Source organism: Thermobia domestica, chromosome 2 (genome assembly GCF_964235325.1).
Source record: "Thermobia domestica chromosome 2, izTheDome1.hap1.1, whole genome shotgun sequence".
Classification (NCBI taxonomy): Eukaryota; Metazoa; Arthropoda; class Insecta; order Zygentoma; family Lepismatidae; genus Thermobia; species Thermobia domestica.
In genome coordinates, this window is record NC_137455.1 from 244,741,560 (window position 1) to 244,761,028 (window position 19,469).

Here is a 19,469-nt window from a genome sequence, read left to right on the forward strand (position 1 = left end):
GTTTGATACTTTTCCTAAATTGTGCTAAGTACTAAAGTTCAAAGGAGCCTGTTTCGTTCAGAGTTTCAAGATTGAATCCGAAGAAAGCTTTCGCGATATCAGATTCATCAAGATGAATTCTATCTTTTTTCTCACATTTGTAAGAACTCATATTTTCAGAAAAGAAAGCGATATGATTTAAATATAAAATAATTTGCATACGCAGTTCAAAAATGCCTTTTACATTGCACGTATTGTTCTTTCCAAGTCTAATGTCAACTTCAGGAGATTTGCTTTCTCCCTTAACTTTGTAAAAAGAATCAACTTTCTCTAGACGCAAAAAGACACAACTTTCCAAATTTCACAGAAAATACTTTCTCATCTCCTAACCCCAATTTTCGAAAGCCTCTGTAGTAGCGTCGCTTCCTCTCAATCCAAATATATCCAGTTTTCCCCCAAAATCCGCCAAATTGTGTAAACCAGTCAAAGTTATGAAAAGAGCAACGTATTAAAGAAACAACCAATCAACTTCATAGAACTTTGTTAGGAAATCAGAAAGGGGAAAAAAAATCTTTCGTTGAACTTTGAAGTGAAGGATATTGACAACAATTTGGACAGTGGAGAGTGTGTGTGATGAAGTGATTAAAACAACATTATGTGTACAGTACGAGTCAGACGACTGGACAAACTAAGAAAATTGTGTAGTTATATCATGAGCATAGAAAGCAAAGAAAAGTTAGTCGCATCTAATAAATACCTCAAATCATACAAAGTGACACATAAGGTTGATTAATAACCCAAGTGAAGGGGACTCGGTTTATAATGGTTTACAGGGTCGTTCACAAAGTTTCAAGACTGGTCTCAGAATAACAAATGTATTACGTATTTTTGTAGAGCGAACTGAAAGTCCTCGAAACATGACCCTTGGGCATCAACACACCGCTGCCAGCGTGTTTCCCATTGTTCAAAGATTTCCTAAAAGTCTTCGCGCGCAAGGGTGTGAAAGGACATTGTCGAAGGGATAATTCGAACAGATTGAAAATTCTAGTAGGACGGCCCACAAGTCAAACTGCTACGAGGAAACTACAGGGTGTCCAATATACAACGGAACCCGGAGTTTAGGATAGTACAACTTTTGAACCTGAAACAATACACAAATAATGGTTATGCCAAAATGAACCCTTGTTCATGTATATGTATTTTTAAACTAGGATGAAACTATTGAAGTTTACTAGGAACTACACAGTGTTGCCAGATGTAACCGAAGGTATAAACCTTTTTTTTTTTTTTTTTTTTTGCAAAACACGAAAATTGACTTATAACTCATGTGTATGGAAGTTCTGTAGTTAATTTTCAGTTTGTTTAGTTGGAGGAGCTTGTAAACTATGGAGCAGAAAAAAGAGTGTTTCATTTTCACCGATAACTAATCGGGTGAGGCCTCTGTAAGGGGGAAAGGGGGAAAGGGGGAAGTAGGGAAATCGTGGTTTTCATAAATTAACACTCTCAATTGGCTACATTGCTGATGTCTCAGTGCATCAAAAGGTGGGTTAAGGACCTGTCTACAATATGCAATTCCTGAAAAGAACGAAAAACAAACTTTGAAATTATCATGAACATATACATGAACAAGGCTTCAGTTTGGTATAAACATTATTTGTGTATCGTTTTAGGTTCAAAGGTTGTACTATCCTAAACTCCGGGTTGCATTGTATATTGGACACCGTGTATAAAGGACTGAGTTATCTAACAAACCTTTTTAACGAAGTCCAAAGATTTTTAATCACACAAATTCATCTTTATAATGTAATATCAAAGTTTCTTCCTATGAAGTTGTTTGGTAGCATTAGATTATGTTAATTTCAATCTTATTTTCTTGGTTCTACTTTTTATTTTTATTTAGTTTTTTTTCTAAATCTCAACCAGCTCTACCGGAATTTCCCAGCTGATAGAGCACTTTACACAAGTGACCGTCTGCCCGGCCACAAAACTGTGCTTTTGGACGACCAGTGTATTTCTTTTTAACTTTTATTCATGCAACGAAATTATTATTTTACTCATAGAAACGAACAGCTATTTTTCCTTTTGGTGAGAACTTCAATTCTTTCTGTTGTATGCAGGTGTTCTTCAGTCGTTATCGTTTCTCACGATTGAACAAAGAACTTGTTGTTTTTCTATGCAACTCTTATCGTCTGACGAGAGTGTTTCGTCGCAGCAAACTTATTTTTTTTTCTTTCTCTAAGATAGTTTCCAACTTGTAGTCTTCGTCACCATGACTATTCCGCATATACTTTTTTATAATAACATTTATTAGGATTGGGAATATTTTTGGATACGAAGTTGATATTGTGTGGGAATGATATTATGTTTGTCGTATTCTCACGCACTTATATTACGTCATCCTTCCTGCCGTGAGAACAAGTGTCCATAGCCTGCAGGAATCGTAGATGGAACGACTCATACACACAATTACCATCGTTCGCTCCTTTTCACTGAACTGTTTTATGTATAACAGTAGTGCATAAAAATCTATAACCATGGGAAGAATTTATTAGTTAAGACTGCTACACTTTTTTCAACTATTATTTCCAAGCTTCTTTCCCACGGGATCAAATCAAATGTTGCCAGTGTTCTTTATTATAACGTCGACCCATTGGCACTGCGTAGGTATACAGAAAACATTAACATTTTTCTTTATTATTTTACATAATGCATTGTCAACACTAAGTAAGCGGACGGGTTATTCCCGAGCGTGGGTAGAAGCAGGGAGTGAGCAATAAGAGTTGGTAGTAAGTGGAGGGTTAGCAAAAAGTTCGTCGTAGGGAGAACCGTGCAAGACAATGTATGAAGTGCGAGTATGAAGAACTTCGCGATGCGGTGTTAATCTATAGGATGTGAAGCAAAAAGGACCAACAAATACCTTCTGGATAAGTAGCGTCCTTTAGGATCCAAGATACTTCATCCATCAGTGTTTCCCCTTTCCCCTTATCATTATCACGCAGTGAAAGTTTTGACTCAGTGCGAAGAGTCAATTTATAGTGCAAGCGATCTTTAAACGAGGGCTATGTTTCTAGTGTTCGTAAATAGTGTGTGTATATCTACATTTACCATGCAGTGTTAAGAATTTATTCTTCATTTCGTTTATTCGATTGCCTTAGTGCAATTCCTTCCATTTGAGCATTTAGCTCTATAAAGGAGAATTTTGTGTGTTGTTAATGTATATATATATATTTTATTCCGTCCCATACCCACATATATCCATACTCAATAAATAGGAATTTACCTAAGTAAATATCGTCGTCTTCATTCACGTGTGTGTGAATTCCTGCGAGCAGACGACTTGCCAGTTACGTGTATGTATGCGTGTGCATACGCAAAAGTAAGTATAATACAACCTGAGTCTCAAAAGCACCAACGTGGCTCATGCCAAATCACTTGTCATATCTGAATATTATCAATCAGCGCCCAAACAGAGTATGAGCCTGGACCAGAATTGTTATCAGCTGTTTTCTTAGGGAGTTCTTTGGGAGCCAGCACCCAAGGGAAACGGTAGGTAGCAATTTTAATGACGCCCGAACTAGCGACACGAGCCAAGACCGTCAGTGATTTGTGCATGGAGACAGTAGTTATATATGAATAAGTAGGGGAAACCGTTGTACCTTGAGCATAGTGTACCTAGAAGCGTATGTGCTTACAAGCGTATGTGATTTATGAAAGTAAAAAACTTTTTTTCAGGGATAAAACGAACTATTTAGAAATTGCAATATTGTTTTTAGTGCCATTATTGTTTGTTGTTTGTATAATTTGTAATAACCTATTAGTTCAGGGGGATTAGGTAAGTATTTTTGTGACTTGTTTTTCTACACTGAATGTAGCGTTATCATTATTGCGCCATTTTAGTAATTGTCAACAGCCTCTTGTACCATGAAACATAAACATATCTTGTACCTTGGAACATGTTCCAAGGTACTAGAGCTCATTGTCAAGTGTATTTTTTGAACATTCTTTTATTATCGTTTCAGCCAATCGAAATGCCAAGAGGTAAGATAGGAAAGAAAAGGTCTGCCATTAACCCAAATTCAATCAAAAACTCAATTAAAGCGGTCATTCCCGAGCCTGGGAAGCGTATTTCCATTTGTGATGTTTGCAAAGTTTACCAAGTGTCTTTAGGTACTTATCCTGACATCTCAAATATTTTAGACAGTCAGGGAAAGAAACATTTGAGTATAGTGTGAAATGTGAGGACGAAGGGGAGAGATTAACTACATACATAACAAATGTGGCCAATGACCACATCGATAACCATGAAACGCACTTATCTGTCGAGACTGTTGAGATGGCTGCTGAAGCTGGAGTTGTCATTCTGACTCCCCATTCGCATATTTCAGGACTTCAACCACTGGATGTGCCTGTTTACGGTTCTTTTAAATGTTTTTATAACCAAGCTGTGGACGAATGTGTACATAATAATCCGGGGAAACATTTTGATATTTATGCTGTGGCCGAAGTGTTGGAATTATATATTCGCCCGTGCCTTCAGCACATCAAATATCACCAATGGTTTTCGCTGTTCAGGGATTTATCCTATAGATACAATCATTTTCTTGGAGTTAGACTTTTTACCAGCTTCACTAACAGACCATCGGCCGGATTGTCATTTAAATGATATACGTAAAAAGGACAATACTCTGGTGCATGAACGAAACGAAACAATTGTGCAACTCGTGCAAGTTTTGCCTTCTACATCAGTTTTTAAAGAGGAAGTACAGTCAAACCAGAAAGCACAAACTCCGTAAAGTACAAAATGTCGAAAAAAGACTGTCACAGGTAGAAGTAGAGTAGTAAGAGACACACTTGCAAAGCAAGAATTGAAAGATAAGAAAGAGCACAGAGCCACACAGAAAGGAAATAAGAAGCAAGAACAGCAAAGAAAAGGAAAGAACAAATCCAATAGAAAAATTAATTTCGAAACATCTCATGAAGATTCTGAGAACATAAGCCTGTATGAAAATGATGATAGTGATGTTATGCTTGCAGAATTGATGGACACAGAAGTTGAATTAGATTAAAGCATTGAAGCCATAATGTCAATCCGGATGATTACCTGTTGGTGCAGTTTAAGAAAAAACGAAGCATTGAATTTTATGCAGGAAAGATTTGTTCAGTTGAATCTAATTACAACGAATTTAAATTATTTAAGCATATTTCAGGTACTGCAAATAAATTTTATGAAGAGTTTGCAGGACAGTCTGAACTGAATGCATCTAATATTATAGTGGATGCATATATAGTGGAAGTGCCACCACCCGTTCGGCCAATAGGCTCCAATAGAGTGTCTGAACAATTGTGGTTTCAAGTGGATTTGGTTCTTATAATTGAGTAACATTGAGGTACATAACTAATAGATCACGCAGGCCGAGACCGTTTCCACGAATAAGTCAATATTTCCTAATTTAGTAATTCCTTATATTATCTTCTGATAGGCCTGTCTACTTTATGTGCGTATACTCAACATATGATCAATTTTGTAACTGTTTTAGAGCCTTTTATTCTGTTTTTGTTTTCTTCAGGATTTTAAGAATAGATTAACAAATAGAATATTGTTATAGTTTTCTTTTCATACTTTAGTAATTGCTAAGTTTACAAATTTTTCAATAAATAAATAAATAAATAAATAAGGTTAACCTTCTGATTAATATTAGATTCAATATGAAAGTAAAAGCCTGATTAGAGTAAGTATTAAAATTTCCATTCTTTTCTTTCACTCGCTTTTGTATATCAAAAACAACAAATCTGGATATACAAAATAAATCTTAGAATAATTATTTGTGATTTTATTTCTGTGAATTACCATATTAGAAATATATGTTTCAAGGTACATGAGGCTGTGTTCCAAGGTACATTTGTATTTGTACCATGGAACACTTTCTTGGGAATTTTTAAAAACTTAAAAACATAACGAAGAACAGAAATAAGAACTTAAATAATGACACAATTTCATTCAGAAAACATCCAAGTTTAAATGCACTGCAATAGAATTGCAAAAATAACTGTTGGTAATATTATATCTTGGAAAACGCAAAAAGTGTTCCATGGTACAACAGTTTCCCCTACTAATAATATTGGAATAGGAAATTTTACTAATCATATTTTCTTTTGACAGGTTGTCCCAATATAAATAATAATACTAAAACTTAGTATTTTCTTTCTCATATAGTGTTCTGTAATATATGTATTTTATTTGAGTTCTAGTTACATTTATTATTTGCGATTAGTAATTGTATTTTCATCATGGCTCACCAAGAAGTTGACATACTTAAGATGCTTGAACAAATGCAAGTTGAAAACAGAGGACATTTTCAGAAAACCGAAGAAAAATTAGATAGACAAGAACAGGCACAGATTGGGAACAAGGAAAATTTTGCAGAAGTAAGAGAAAAATTAGATAGTCAGGAAGAGAATCTTGCCAAATTACGGGCACAAATAGAAGCAGTTGAAATCAAATGCGATGAAGGAACCACAAAAATAGCTGATAGAATACAAACGTTAGAGAATAAAGTAGGTCACAATATTGAAAGAGTTCAGAGGGGAATCGAACGTAATATAGTAGCTATTCAGCAGAATAGAGATAACATAGAGCTCATGGTTCGCGATGTACATTCAATGGGAATGAAAGTCACTAAAAACACAAATCATTTAATGGGTATATCCGAAAGGTTAGAATTGACACAAGGGCAGATAGAGGCTAATCATACCATCTGTAACGCTAATAAAGAACGTTGTCTCGTAGCGCATAGAGAAACGGAAGGTCATTTAGACGAAATACACGACGAAGTTGTAGATTTAAAAGAACAGGTTCGAAAGAACGAAGGGTCACTTCAGATGTGTTACCAAGAAATTAGACAGTTATATTATCACGTCAAAGTTAAAAATAAACAGGCTTTCGAGAACAATGCTGATATTAAAACAGCACAGCGGGAAATAGGAGAAATTAGGCGCGATTTAGCGTTAGTATATCAAAAAGTAGAAAGAATCGAAAACAAATCACGGGAATCGGAACCCAATACTGATAGTGACATTCATGTTAGAAATGGATACCAACCTAACAGTGATTCAGCTTACACCGAACATAGTGAAGTTAGCAGTAGCGACGAAACTCATGTTAAGCGCATTACTAATAGAAATTTTAGACGTAATAATCGTGAAACTAGACATAGGGAAGTAGGAACAACTAAATTAAAAGACCACCTTACACCGAAAATTATTGCGTATTTACCTAAGTTTAAAGGTGATCCTGCTACTGAATCAATACATACATATCTGCGCAAGTTAGCATTAGCCGCGGAAGTTGCAAATTTGTCAGAAAAAGCTTTAGTACAAGCCATACCTCATGTATTGGAGGGTGTAACCTTAAGCTGGTATTACACACGTAATGAGGAATTTAAAACTATAGAAGAGGTTAGAAAAGCGTTAGTTGAATCTTTCGCTGGAGACGCGACGATACAGCACAGGCTGTCAGCTTGTAAAGCAACTCGATTCAATCCTAAGGCTCATGATTCAGTACATGCTTTTGCTTTAGATCAGTTTAACAAACTTAGAGAACTGACACCGCAATTACCCGAGAATTTGATATTAACAGACATTATACATATGTTACCTCAGAGATTTCGTACAGAACTTTATTTACATTCTTCCACTAATATCAGAGAATTTTTGGCGTCTATTCAGAAATTAGAAACATTATATTTTCAGCAAACTAGAGAGGAAAAACATCCGCAGGGTAACAATTCGAACAATAGGCAGAATCAAACTTCTCAGAATTATCAGAGATCTTTTAGTTATAGTAATAATAATCAGAACAGGTATTACAATCAGAAAGTTAATCATACCAAGGCTCAAAGAAACGGTAATTGGAACAGAAGAAATGCAAATGATCGTGACAACAACGATCGACAACCACGTTCTCGTAATCAGAACACTAACCACGAGCAAAATCGGAATCGTAACCCCCATAATTACAATAAACGACCAAAATCACGTAACGGTAATTCCAAGGATCGAAGGAATGATCACCGAAAAAATAAAAACAATAGACAATTTCGTGATCGTGATAGAGACAAAAATCACCGGAACGACGAACGAAATTATGAAAGGTCAAATTATCGTCACGAACGAGACTCCGACTTTCAGGAAAACTAAATTTAATGTTCAATTTTCGTTTTTAGGTTATTTAGGTATGATTTAGTGTATTTGTGGATTTTTTAAACTTCATATTAATACTTATTGATCCTACGACAGGTGAATATATAGGTTTGCATTCCATGGACAGACAAAGCTTTGGAATACGACGCCTGAGACCTGCAAAATCTGGTTAACTTTGGCACAAAGGCAACTCCCAGAACACATTTTACAAGATTTAAATTTAGTAACACCTGACACTTCCAATAATCCTACTTCTCTTACTCCTAGCGGGAAATTTCATTTATCCAAACTTAATGAGGAAGCAGAAGAGGAAAGTGTGAATGGTAATCCGAAAGATGATTTCCAGGTAAAGCAAGTTCAAACCAATAATTTAACATCCACCCGTTTGTTATCTTTATATTTAGGAGATCCTTTGTTGAAATATTATTTCAACACTTCTTACTGGCAACCTTCATTTGTCAAATTGATCGTTCCGAACTTGACTGGAGGACTTCTATTGAGAAGAGGTCTATTTTGAAAAAAAAAAAAAAAAAAACAGATTCAGCAGACTTTTATTAAAGTTTTTGACTTTTAATACGATTAAGTGTGTTTGCAGAAAATGGTACGTGATATTTTATGTCGAGATCCGTCAAACAGTGTAGACTGTTAAGTTTTAAGATGTTTTACATTAAGATTTTACGTAGTTTTTTCCTTGTCATAGGAAACACAAGAAGATATGTATTTAAGACGTACGGTCGTATCCTTCGGTTGCGGTATTAACCGTAGCTAAACATTTCTTTTGGAATCTATTCAATCTATTTGGGTTTCTTATTAACATTTCTTTTTGCTTCTTTAGCATCTTGATGTGACCGATTCTTCGGGAAGGAATTTTAGAGTATATTAATAAGGGATGATTAAATTTATTTTCCAAGCTACATTCTAGTTAGACATGGCGTGGTGAACCATGAAATACTTGGACACCCCAGTAATTAACCCATCATTCGGTAATTATTGGAAATTTTCTCCTTTTTACGCACACATTGAGATTTCGTTGTAACCTGTGTACTCATATCCTGTATTTTAGACATATGCCTCTGTGTATATTGAATATTAAAATTTACCGATGTTTCATTGTATTACTATTATAATGTATTTTATGTTTGATGAATATTTCAACATTTGTGAATTTATGATATGTATTAATGCCATTTGCATATTTCAACAGATTTCCACGAAGAATCTGAAGTATTTCTGTATAACTGATATTTTGATTTTGTGAAATATTCGTGTATTGATATTTTGTCTCATGTATTTTAAGACTATGTTAGCATATATTGTGATATAATTCAAATATTTCTTTTATTGTATTTCAGTAATCGTAACTTTTATCTATTTAGTGGAACAAGAACGCAAACAATTTGAAGAACTAATTACTCATACCATGCCAACTAATTTCCGTTAATTTTTGTCGATGCCAAAATTTAAAATCTTTCTAGGTGAAATAATATTCACGTTAATATTCTTGTTGTTAACCCTTTATTTTGATTTACAGCGGAAAAGTTAAGAAGCTTATTCGAGAAATATTATTAAAGTCTTTATATTATTTCAGTGTTTCGACTTATGGCGTCCTATTCTCATCGATAATGAATATTTCAGGAATGTTTACATCTTGTGTTTTTATCTTGACATCCTAAGGAATTACTTGTTATTGTACTTCTATGCAATGAATTGCTAATAGGATTTTATTTTAGGCATACGTTAGTTAAATCACAATTCGAAATGGCGAATGTGTGAATGTTACGATAAATATACATGTGTCGTTGATGAACATGTTGATGTATACTATTGCAGACTTTGTGGACATTATGGAAGTGCCGATGAACATTCATTACGCCCAGGCTAGGCGTTTGTTTACGATGGAATTTTGCATCATGAGAGATGATTGCATTTATAATATGCCTATATATTGTTGTCATGCATTGTTGATTTTGTGTTAACAAAATTTCATTATCCTATTATAAGCATTAGGAGTTGGACTTCAAGAATTTCCTTGGAAGTACTCAAGATCAGTATTTCTTTACATTCTTATATTTTGTTTTGAACATGATTATGTTCTACAGACGTCTTGTGTAACATCCCACCACCTTATAAAGACTAATGAATATTCTTTTACATGCATTTTTCGATAATGTTTAACTAACTTTAATAAGACTAAAGATCTGTTTAGATGGAACCTGGCATCTTCGTCAGTTAATGGACGAGATTAGTTAAAATGATTGAACAAGATATATACGTACTGACATGCGGATTCGTAGAGTATTTCGGATACACTTGGATGAAGAAATAACTCGCAAATGCTTTTCAAAAGAATTCTTCTTTGTTGAAAATATATATGTGTGTCTTACCCATGTTTGGGAATTTAAATTTTTTTTTGTTTATTAGTATGCAAGATTTTGCGTTCTCACAATTCACACAAAATTATCTCACGAATGTTTATTCGTCTAAACCTTCAGGATTGTTACGATTTAACATCCGTTTACAGGTGACTTAACCTATATTTTTATGATTATTCATAATCAGATTAATAAATCGATTTTTTTAAAAATTCTCTTTGAAGTTAACATATTCACTCGATATACTCCAGTATTTTGAAAATATTTAGTGTTTTGTATTATTACATTTCATCTATACTTGTCAATTTTTATTTAAATATTTTAACAATTCAATCATAAATATTTTGAAAGAAAAAAACTGAAGAACTAAGTATATAAATAGAAACAAAACTATATAGCCCTATAAACGTTTTCACACATACAGGTGAAACCACGTATTCGTTTTCATGTAATCAGTTTAGCGCAAAGTGTTATACGCATCACAAACAAATAGTGAATATATTAAAGCTTAAAGTGAATGTTCACAGTGAAGCGAGAATATTTCTTCTCAGTGTTGAAAAAAAATATATATAATAGAGGCTTTCACTTATGTGCTACAACTATTTTCGCACCCCATAACCCCAATTGTCAAGAAGACTGGATTTCACCAATTGGAACTTTCATCGCAGAAGAAAGAAGAAAGAAGACATCTGGATATGGAATTTTCAGGAACATCTCATGAAATCTGGAATCAGCTGATAGTCATCCATCTGGATCAACAGTGTTCTAAATAAAATAAATAGCCCTAGTGATTCATAGTGAGAAATCTATATTATTTTAATTATTCACTGCGAATAGTGTTCAACGAAAACAGTCTTGCTAGTGTTTTCCTCATAATCCTCCATACCCAGTGAACCAAGAACAGTGTTGCCAACTCCGTATTTTGGAAAAGAAGCCATTAACCTCCAACTTGTTTTGCCGTGTGTGTTTACCCAGGATTCTCAACACATTACTTCGTTGACTCGGAATGTGTTGTTCCCTTGCGGCTCGCCAAGTTGTGACCGTCTGCCCGGACACAAAACTGTGTTTTTGGACGACTAGTGTATTTTTTTTAACTTTTATTCATGCAACGAAATTATTATTTTACTCATTGAAACGAACAGCTATTTTTCCTTTTGGTGAGAACTTCAATTCTTTCTGTTGTATGCAGGTGTTCTTCAGTCGTTATCGTTTCTCACGATAGAACAAAGAACTTGTTGTTTTTCTATGCAACTCTTATCGTCTGACCAGAGTGTTTCGTCGCAGCAAACTTATTTTTTTTCTTTCTCTAAGATAGTTTCCAACTTGTAGTCTTTGTCACCATGACTATTCCGCATATACTTTTTTTTTAATAACATTTATTAGGATTGGGAATATTTTTGGATACGAAGTTGATATTGTGTGGGAATGATATTATGTTTGTCGTATTCTCACACACTTATATTACGTCATTCTTCCTGCCGTGAGAACAAGTGTCCATAGCCTGCAGGAGTCGTAGATGGAACGACTCATACACACAATTACCATCGTTCGCTCCTTTTCACTGAACTGTTTTATGTATAACAGTAGTGCATAAAAATCTATAACCATGGGAAGAATTTATTAGTTAAGACTGCTACACTTTTTTCAACTATTATTTCCAAGCTTCTTTCCCACGGGATCAAATCAAATGTTGCCAGTGTTCTTTATTATAACGTCGACCCATTGGCACTGCGTAGGTATACAGAAAACATTAACATTTTTCTTTATTATTTTACATAATGCATTGTCAACACTAAGTAAGCGGACGGGTTATTCCCGAGCGTGGGTAGAAGCAGGGAGTGAGCAATAAGAGTTGGTAGTAAGTGGAGGGTTAGCAAAAAGTTCGTCGTAGGGAGAACCGTGCAAGACAATGTATGAAGTGCGAGTATGAAGAACTTCGCGATGCGGTGTTAATCTATAGGATGTGAAGCAAAAAGGACCAACAAATACCTTCTGGATAAGTAGCGTCCTTTAGGATCCAAGATACTTCATCCATCAGTGTTTCCCCTTTCCCCTTATCATTATCACGCAGTGAAAGTTTTGACTCAGTGCGAAGAGTCAATTTATAGTGCAAGCGATCTTTAAACGAGGGCTATGTTTCTAGTGTTCGTAAATAGTGTGTGTATATCTACATTTACCATGCAGTGTTAAGAATTTATTCTTCATTTCGTTTATTCGATTACCTTAGTGCAATTCCTTCCATTTGAGCATTTAGCTCTATAAAGGAGAATTTTGTGTGTTGTTAATGTATATATATATATATTTTATTCCGTCCCATACCCACATATATCCATACCCAATAAATAGGAATTTACCTAAGTAAATATCGTCGTCTTCATTCACGTGTGTGTGAATTCCTGCGAGCAGACGACTTGCCAGTTACGTGTATGTATGCGTGTGGATACGCAAAAGTAAGTATAATACAACCTGAGTCTCAAAAGCACCAACGTGGCTCATGCCAAATCACTTGTCATATCTGAATATTATCAATCAGCGCCCAAACAGAGTATGAGCCTGGACCAGAATTGTTATCAGCTGTTTTCTTAGGGAGTTCTTTGGGAGCCAGCACCCAAGGGAAACGGTAGGTAGCAACACAAACACTTAATATTAGATCAACACCTTTTTTGATGCCACACACACACACATTCATACAATAACTTATCAACAACATACGTGTAGTTGTGAGCAAAATTGTTCTTTGTGTGCAGCAGCACGTAGCAGCAGTACAACGTCCTCTTATCTGTTAAGAACAACTCAACATAGCAGCTTCTGTCATATGCTGTCCTTTTTCCTACGAACTGCGCATTTTCCCCCTGGGCACATATTCGACGCAATGACCTTAATAATAATAATAATAATAATAATAATAATAATAATAATAATAATAATAATAATAATAATAATAATAATAAAGTAATGACAATAGTAGCTAAACAATAGCTAAACAATAGTAATGATAAGCACTGAATCTTCTTTCCTATTATTACTAAATCAATATAAAGAAAAACACTATGTTATTAGTCCATGTCAAATTTTAGGTCAAAGTCTATTTTTTTCATTCAACATCCCACCGTTATGCCATTTAGATTAAAGGAGACGGATGATTAATGAAAGTAACTGGTTGTAAAATTAAATAATAAATGCTCTTTAACTAAGAATGGAACCTGAGACTACGTGGAGATTAGAGGCCAGACGAGAATGATTTGTGATTTGGTTTAACATACATGATTGAATTTCCTACATCGTGTAGCTGTGACATATTTATAATTTTTTTGGATCCATACGTAATACATGAAATATTAATATTCTTTGGAATAAAATCCGGATTCTTTGCTTTAAGAAACTTCTAACACACAGGATTTGAACTGCCAAAATAAGAATCTTTACAGAGTTCCTTGACGCTAATCATTTAACCACATCTCTCTCAGCCTCACGGACATAATTGTAGGACGTTAAGCTAAAAGCTTTCAAATATTTTAATCACCTAACAACGAAAGCATCACTTCGAAAGTGTTCTGTCTTTTAACTATTTTTCTTAATGATGCTGTTGCTCACAGGCTTGCATCATCAATATATCATCAGACTTACATCAATATATATTTGTAATCTTTTATAATTGCATTCAATATTCCAGTTTTATATTTGCTTGGTGGCAGTATAACAATTAGAATCTAAGGCAAACTGAACACAGTAGTGAATAATTCCCAACACAAAATTCATTTCCAATACACTTCAATAGCTCATATCTCTGAAACTGAAGTACCTCAAAACTTGCTAACTCAACCTGTGAAATGGAGTATTCTCTAGCTGCACAAAAACCTCAACTAGATATTTGTACGAGCGCCTTTACATTAGCTCTCAAACTTTGGAAAGTTTTTGGATCTGATATGAGACTGCCCCAAACTCAATTTAACTATTCAGTTACAAGAGTATTACCAAGCCCAAGAAGAATCTCAGTTAGATTGAGCACAGTAGTGAGGATATGTTCACAACAAAAAGGACCAAATTAACTTTTCATAAATTTCAATAACTCATATTTTTGAATTAGAGTAGTCCAAACGCTAAAAGTTGGTCGTCCAACCAAACCAAATAGAATACTATTTAGCCCAATAGAAATCTCGAGTAGCAAAAATATTTGTAGGATTAACCTCACGCTACCCATATAAAATTAGGGAAACTAACTTTTTTATGATAAGGTCGAAAAGCTAATAAGTGATGACTAAGAAGCCAGTGGGAAATATTGCCTAGCACAATAAGAATATCATCAAGTTGAATACAATAGTGAAGATACCTAAAGAAACTAAATCTAAACTGAACTTTCACTTTTTACATATTTCAATAGAAAAACTGAGAAAGAAAATCTTATGTTGCGTACGTAAAAACATAAGTTACACGTCTAATTCTGTAGTTTTTGGACTTAACGTACAGCAAACATGTACCTGAAAAAGTATATTTTATACGCACTTTCCGTGCAAGTGGTCCGAATAAAGGTGTACGAACGAAAGAACTGTATACACAAGACTGTTAGATGTCAGATATCCTGCAATGACATGATGTAACATCTAAGTGGGAATAAGGCAGTACATACTGTATGTAGAATATGGATAACATATGCTCCCTACTGATTTTTGTATTAAATATAAGAATACCATATATTTGTACAATAACGCATAACGGATTTTTCTCAGTGCAGTATCCCCGGGAGTAGAGTAGTCAAAACGCAGAAAGTTGGTAGGCCAACCAGCCCAATCAAGCTACTTCAAGGTTCACGTGAAGTTAGATTTAAAAGGCTTATTTAAAGGCGTGTTTATTAAAAGGCTTAGATTTACTTAGATGCTCGCCCAGAGTGTGCAACACTTTGCAGAAGCAAAATCTCAGCTAGCCCCAACACTAACTAAGCTGAGCGAAAAATTGACAGATGCTAGCCCAAGCAACTCATATGGATCACAACCTGGCCGGACTAAAATCTTATTGGTCAAGGAGCTTGGGGGTTCTGTGTATAGTTAGACCTCAAAATTTTCGCCCTTCATATATTAGTAACTACCTAGGTATATTGACTCAAAGGCCTAGATTTACTTGATCCTCCAGACACTTTGAAAGTCTCGCGGCAAGTCAGCTTCCAAACTTCTATCGCTGATATAATAGTAATCACGTTGATTCAAATGCTTTAATTTACTTCGTATTCGCCATGTATGGGCCTGTATCATCTGGTTCTGGCACAATCTCGGTTCACCGAAACGTAAAGGAGTAACTGAGTCACTATTTTCCTTCAGTGTTTGTGATTATATTTCTCATATAATAGCATTCAATACATCTTATAGTATTTTACAGTTGGTTTCACTTACTAACTACGTTAACCTAAATATTGATAAATGCTAGCTCGATCAGCCCGTACGGAGTGCTTCACTTAGGCATATCTAAGGCCCCTAACACTTACGGTTCCAAATCTAGGCAAGTATATTGATTGAAAAAATGAAATCACTTTGCTCACTCAGACCATCTGTTATTTCGGTTTACCCAGACACTGATTGATGTGTTAGCGTGGAGATAATCCCCAAACATTTGGTGCCGGTTGGGTAAAAATATTAGCCCAAAAGTGGCTATTTATTAGCACAGATGACAACTAAGACGTACTTCTTATCCCATCAATTATCTTGAGTAGCCTAGACACTTGTAGGTTCGCGTTAATATGGGTCCAATTTTTGAAGCCTATATATTAGTAAATATACTGGCCCAAAATCTGAAATTTTCTATCGCAGATACTCTTATGTGTGTTTTATTGTCCAGCTATTATTTCTACAAGCCCAGACATTTGGAGATTAACTTTACGAGCTCGGAATTTCCGATGTTTTTATCTCAGAAATTATGTTCGCTGAGATGCTGAAATTTAGTATCCGAGACAGCCCATTAGGTGTACCACCTGGCTCATCGATCAGTTCGGCATTTTAGAAGTTAGTTCCCAAACCTTTCGACGTCCATATCCCAGTAATTATATTTTCAAAACCTAAAATTTGCTAGCCCGGACTTCTCATAAGGTGCACTACCTTGCCGATCAATTATTTCGGCTAGCCCAAACAGTTGGAAAGTCCACACGAAATCAGTCCCCAAACCTTCGGCGCTTATATTTCGGTAACTACGTTGGCCCAAAATCTGATATTTAATAGCCCAAACAGTGTATAAGATGTACTACTTATCTTCGCTGGCCCAGGTACTTTATGGTCTAATTCCATACACATCATCATTACACTGAAACGGCTAAACATATATCAGTGAAATGCACCTCGGACTGCATATATATATATATATATATATATATATATATATATATATATATATATATATATATCCATTTTTCCTTTATCATTTTATTTTTCTTTCTATTTTAGACCTTTTATTAGCGTTGGAATAAAAGCTTATCGGTTCTGGTTGCGGTAAAAATGCAAAGCAAGTTTAAAAAGTACGGGTAGAAAACTTTCTGGAAAGTATGGGTGCGAAGAAAAACACAAACATCAATAGAAAGAACATGAACAAATTGAATGTAAACACTATTATTATTGAAGTGTAGCATGGTATTATAGAAGTAGCACAACATGTAGCCAACCCTGCTAACTTATAATATCTCAATCCCCAAAAAGGAAATATGTAAGAGTTATATAATGCTCCTCGTCATATATATATATATATATATATATATATATATATATAAGATTGAAGATCTAGCGAATATCGCCTCCCTCATTCTATTTAACGTAATTATGAACTGTATACTTCGCACTACACTTTTTCAAATTTGGTGAACATTTTATGGGAAGATTCCAATGTAATAAATCAGAGAAAGGTACAAAATGACTTGTAGAGGTTGATTTTAAAGGGAAATATTTTTTATTTAAGTTATTATAGCAAATAGTATATAATGTATATTTTTTCATCCAGAAGATTTCACATGGCAGTGTTCCTTCCTTTCGTCAAAACTTAGTTCATTCATCAATAAAGAATATGAAACTAAAGATAATATAAAAATAAAATTAAAACTTTATCACTTGTACAGTTAATTAACAGATCTATATCAATAGTTAGGAAATACCTAGTATTTCATTGAGTATCCTGAGAATTTGTAATACAAGTTTTCTATATATTTGTGTGGTTTTAATAGAAATATTGTTTATATTTCCTTTAATTTTCAACTTTTCTAAACCAGTGATATTTCTTTAGTTAGTTTCTTTTTGCTTCGTTGAACAAGTATAATCAAAAGTGATTTTTTTCTATAGTTAGATGGAAAGAGTGGTTGTGTCAACATAAGCCTGAATGGAAGAAATCTGTTCACCTCACATAACTACCAGCAAGCAGATGTAATTGTTGTCAATGCATTAGTGATAGAGAAAGGAACAGGAATTAAAGAGAAGTCTTCAGCGGAAACACAAGTACATTCTAGAGCTCTAAACATAGATTTCAATCCATACACACGTCCATTTTTCAGACCTGGTCTTCTCTTCAAGGCAACGGTACTATATTTTTCAGTACATTTTTAGTGATAATGTCTACCAAGTTAACAATTACTATTAACTCGGTTCTGATTAAGTTAAAGACGCTAATATTTTTAAATTTTAAAAAGGTACATATATTTTTTTTCTATGTAATAGCATTATTTCAGCGAGTAGATAGATAGTGATGGGTATAGCTATTTCATGTTGAACAGTCGATTGATTGGTACTAATTTGCGAAAGTATTTTCAACATTTGATTCGCTCATACAAATCATTGAACTTGTTCTCTCTGTTTTACGTAAATAATTAACTTCGATCCAAAATGTCAATACATGGATAATTTGTCACATGAATCAATTTAAAGAACATATCAAGCTTCTGTATGATGTGTAAATCCATAACAATTTCATAAGTTTTATTATTGAAGACAAGAAGTGTGCGGATGTGACATTAAAGTATTTTCTGTTTAAACAATGATGTAACATATTTAAAATATCATTATTGTTCAATGCTAAATTTTAAAATTAATTCGAAACCTCTAGTAGATTTGTATTTCATACCTAAATTTGGATAATTGTATCTTATTCTAGAACCCTTACCATAATAAACTTGAGTAGAGATCCAGTAAGCATCACATAAGATGATTTCAACCTGAAAAAAAAATATGACTTCATCTAAGCCGTTTAAACCCTTGAGAATTACTTCCTAAATTCATATCTACGGAATAAGGTTAAAAAGAAATGAGAGAGTAGCTTAGACCTAGTGTGTGTATAGGGATAGAACTTTGATGCATTTGATTTAACATCCTTAGGTTAAGGCATAAATAACATTTAAGATGGTTTCAATAAAAAAAACCCGAAATCATGTATATCATTTTGAGTTCCTAAATTGTTGGGAGGTTTATATGGATCATGGGATAACTAATATTCAAATATCTTATGAACCTATACATTGACCTCACAAAGGGCACTATAACCATATATATTGTTACACAGTGATACACCATATTTTATATGTATTAATGATGACAAATACGTACATGTTCAATAAAGTTTGTTCTTATTCTCTCTTCATAGGGGATACCTTGATCAAGGTACATGATGTGAACACTTAACTTTCAAGTTCAGCTCTGGATCTATACATTAGCATCATCCAAAGTAATATGGATCACATTTTTACTACACGTGGTAGAACGTATGATATAGTACTATGCAAACTAACATACAAATACCAAAATATTCCGTTAGTACACCCGAAAAGATGTCATAAGATTATTTCAAAGGTGCACAGAAGTTTGCCCAAGATAAAATAGTCGACTTTGAACTACTTATTTAGCTAACGAAATCCCTTATGCCACCATCAATTATGTTCGATATGACGTGCACGGCCTGAACAAT

At 34.2% G+C, this 19,469-nt stretch overlaps 1 protein-coding gene across 2 annotated transcripts in view; it reads left to right on the top strand.

Moving 5' to 3' along the window:
- The window catches only part of LOC145678425 (alpha-1-inhibitor 3-like), a 2,648,409-nt gene that overhangs the window by 740,693 nt on the left and 1,888,247 nt on the right, over positions 1-19,469 (top strand). For both annotated transcript variants that reach the window (XM_081748543.1, XM_081748544.1), the window contains exon 7: positions 17,858-18,091. In XM_081748543.1, coding sequence (XP_081604669.1) covers positions 17,858-18,091 — 234 coding nt within the window. The remainder of the gene's footprint in view (positions 1-17,857; positions 18,092-19,469) is intronic.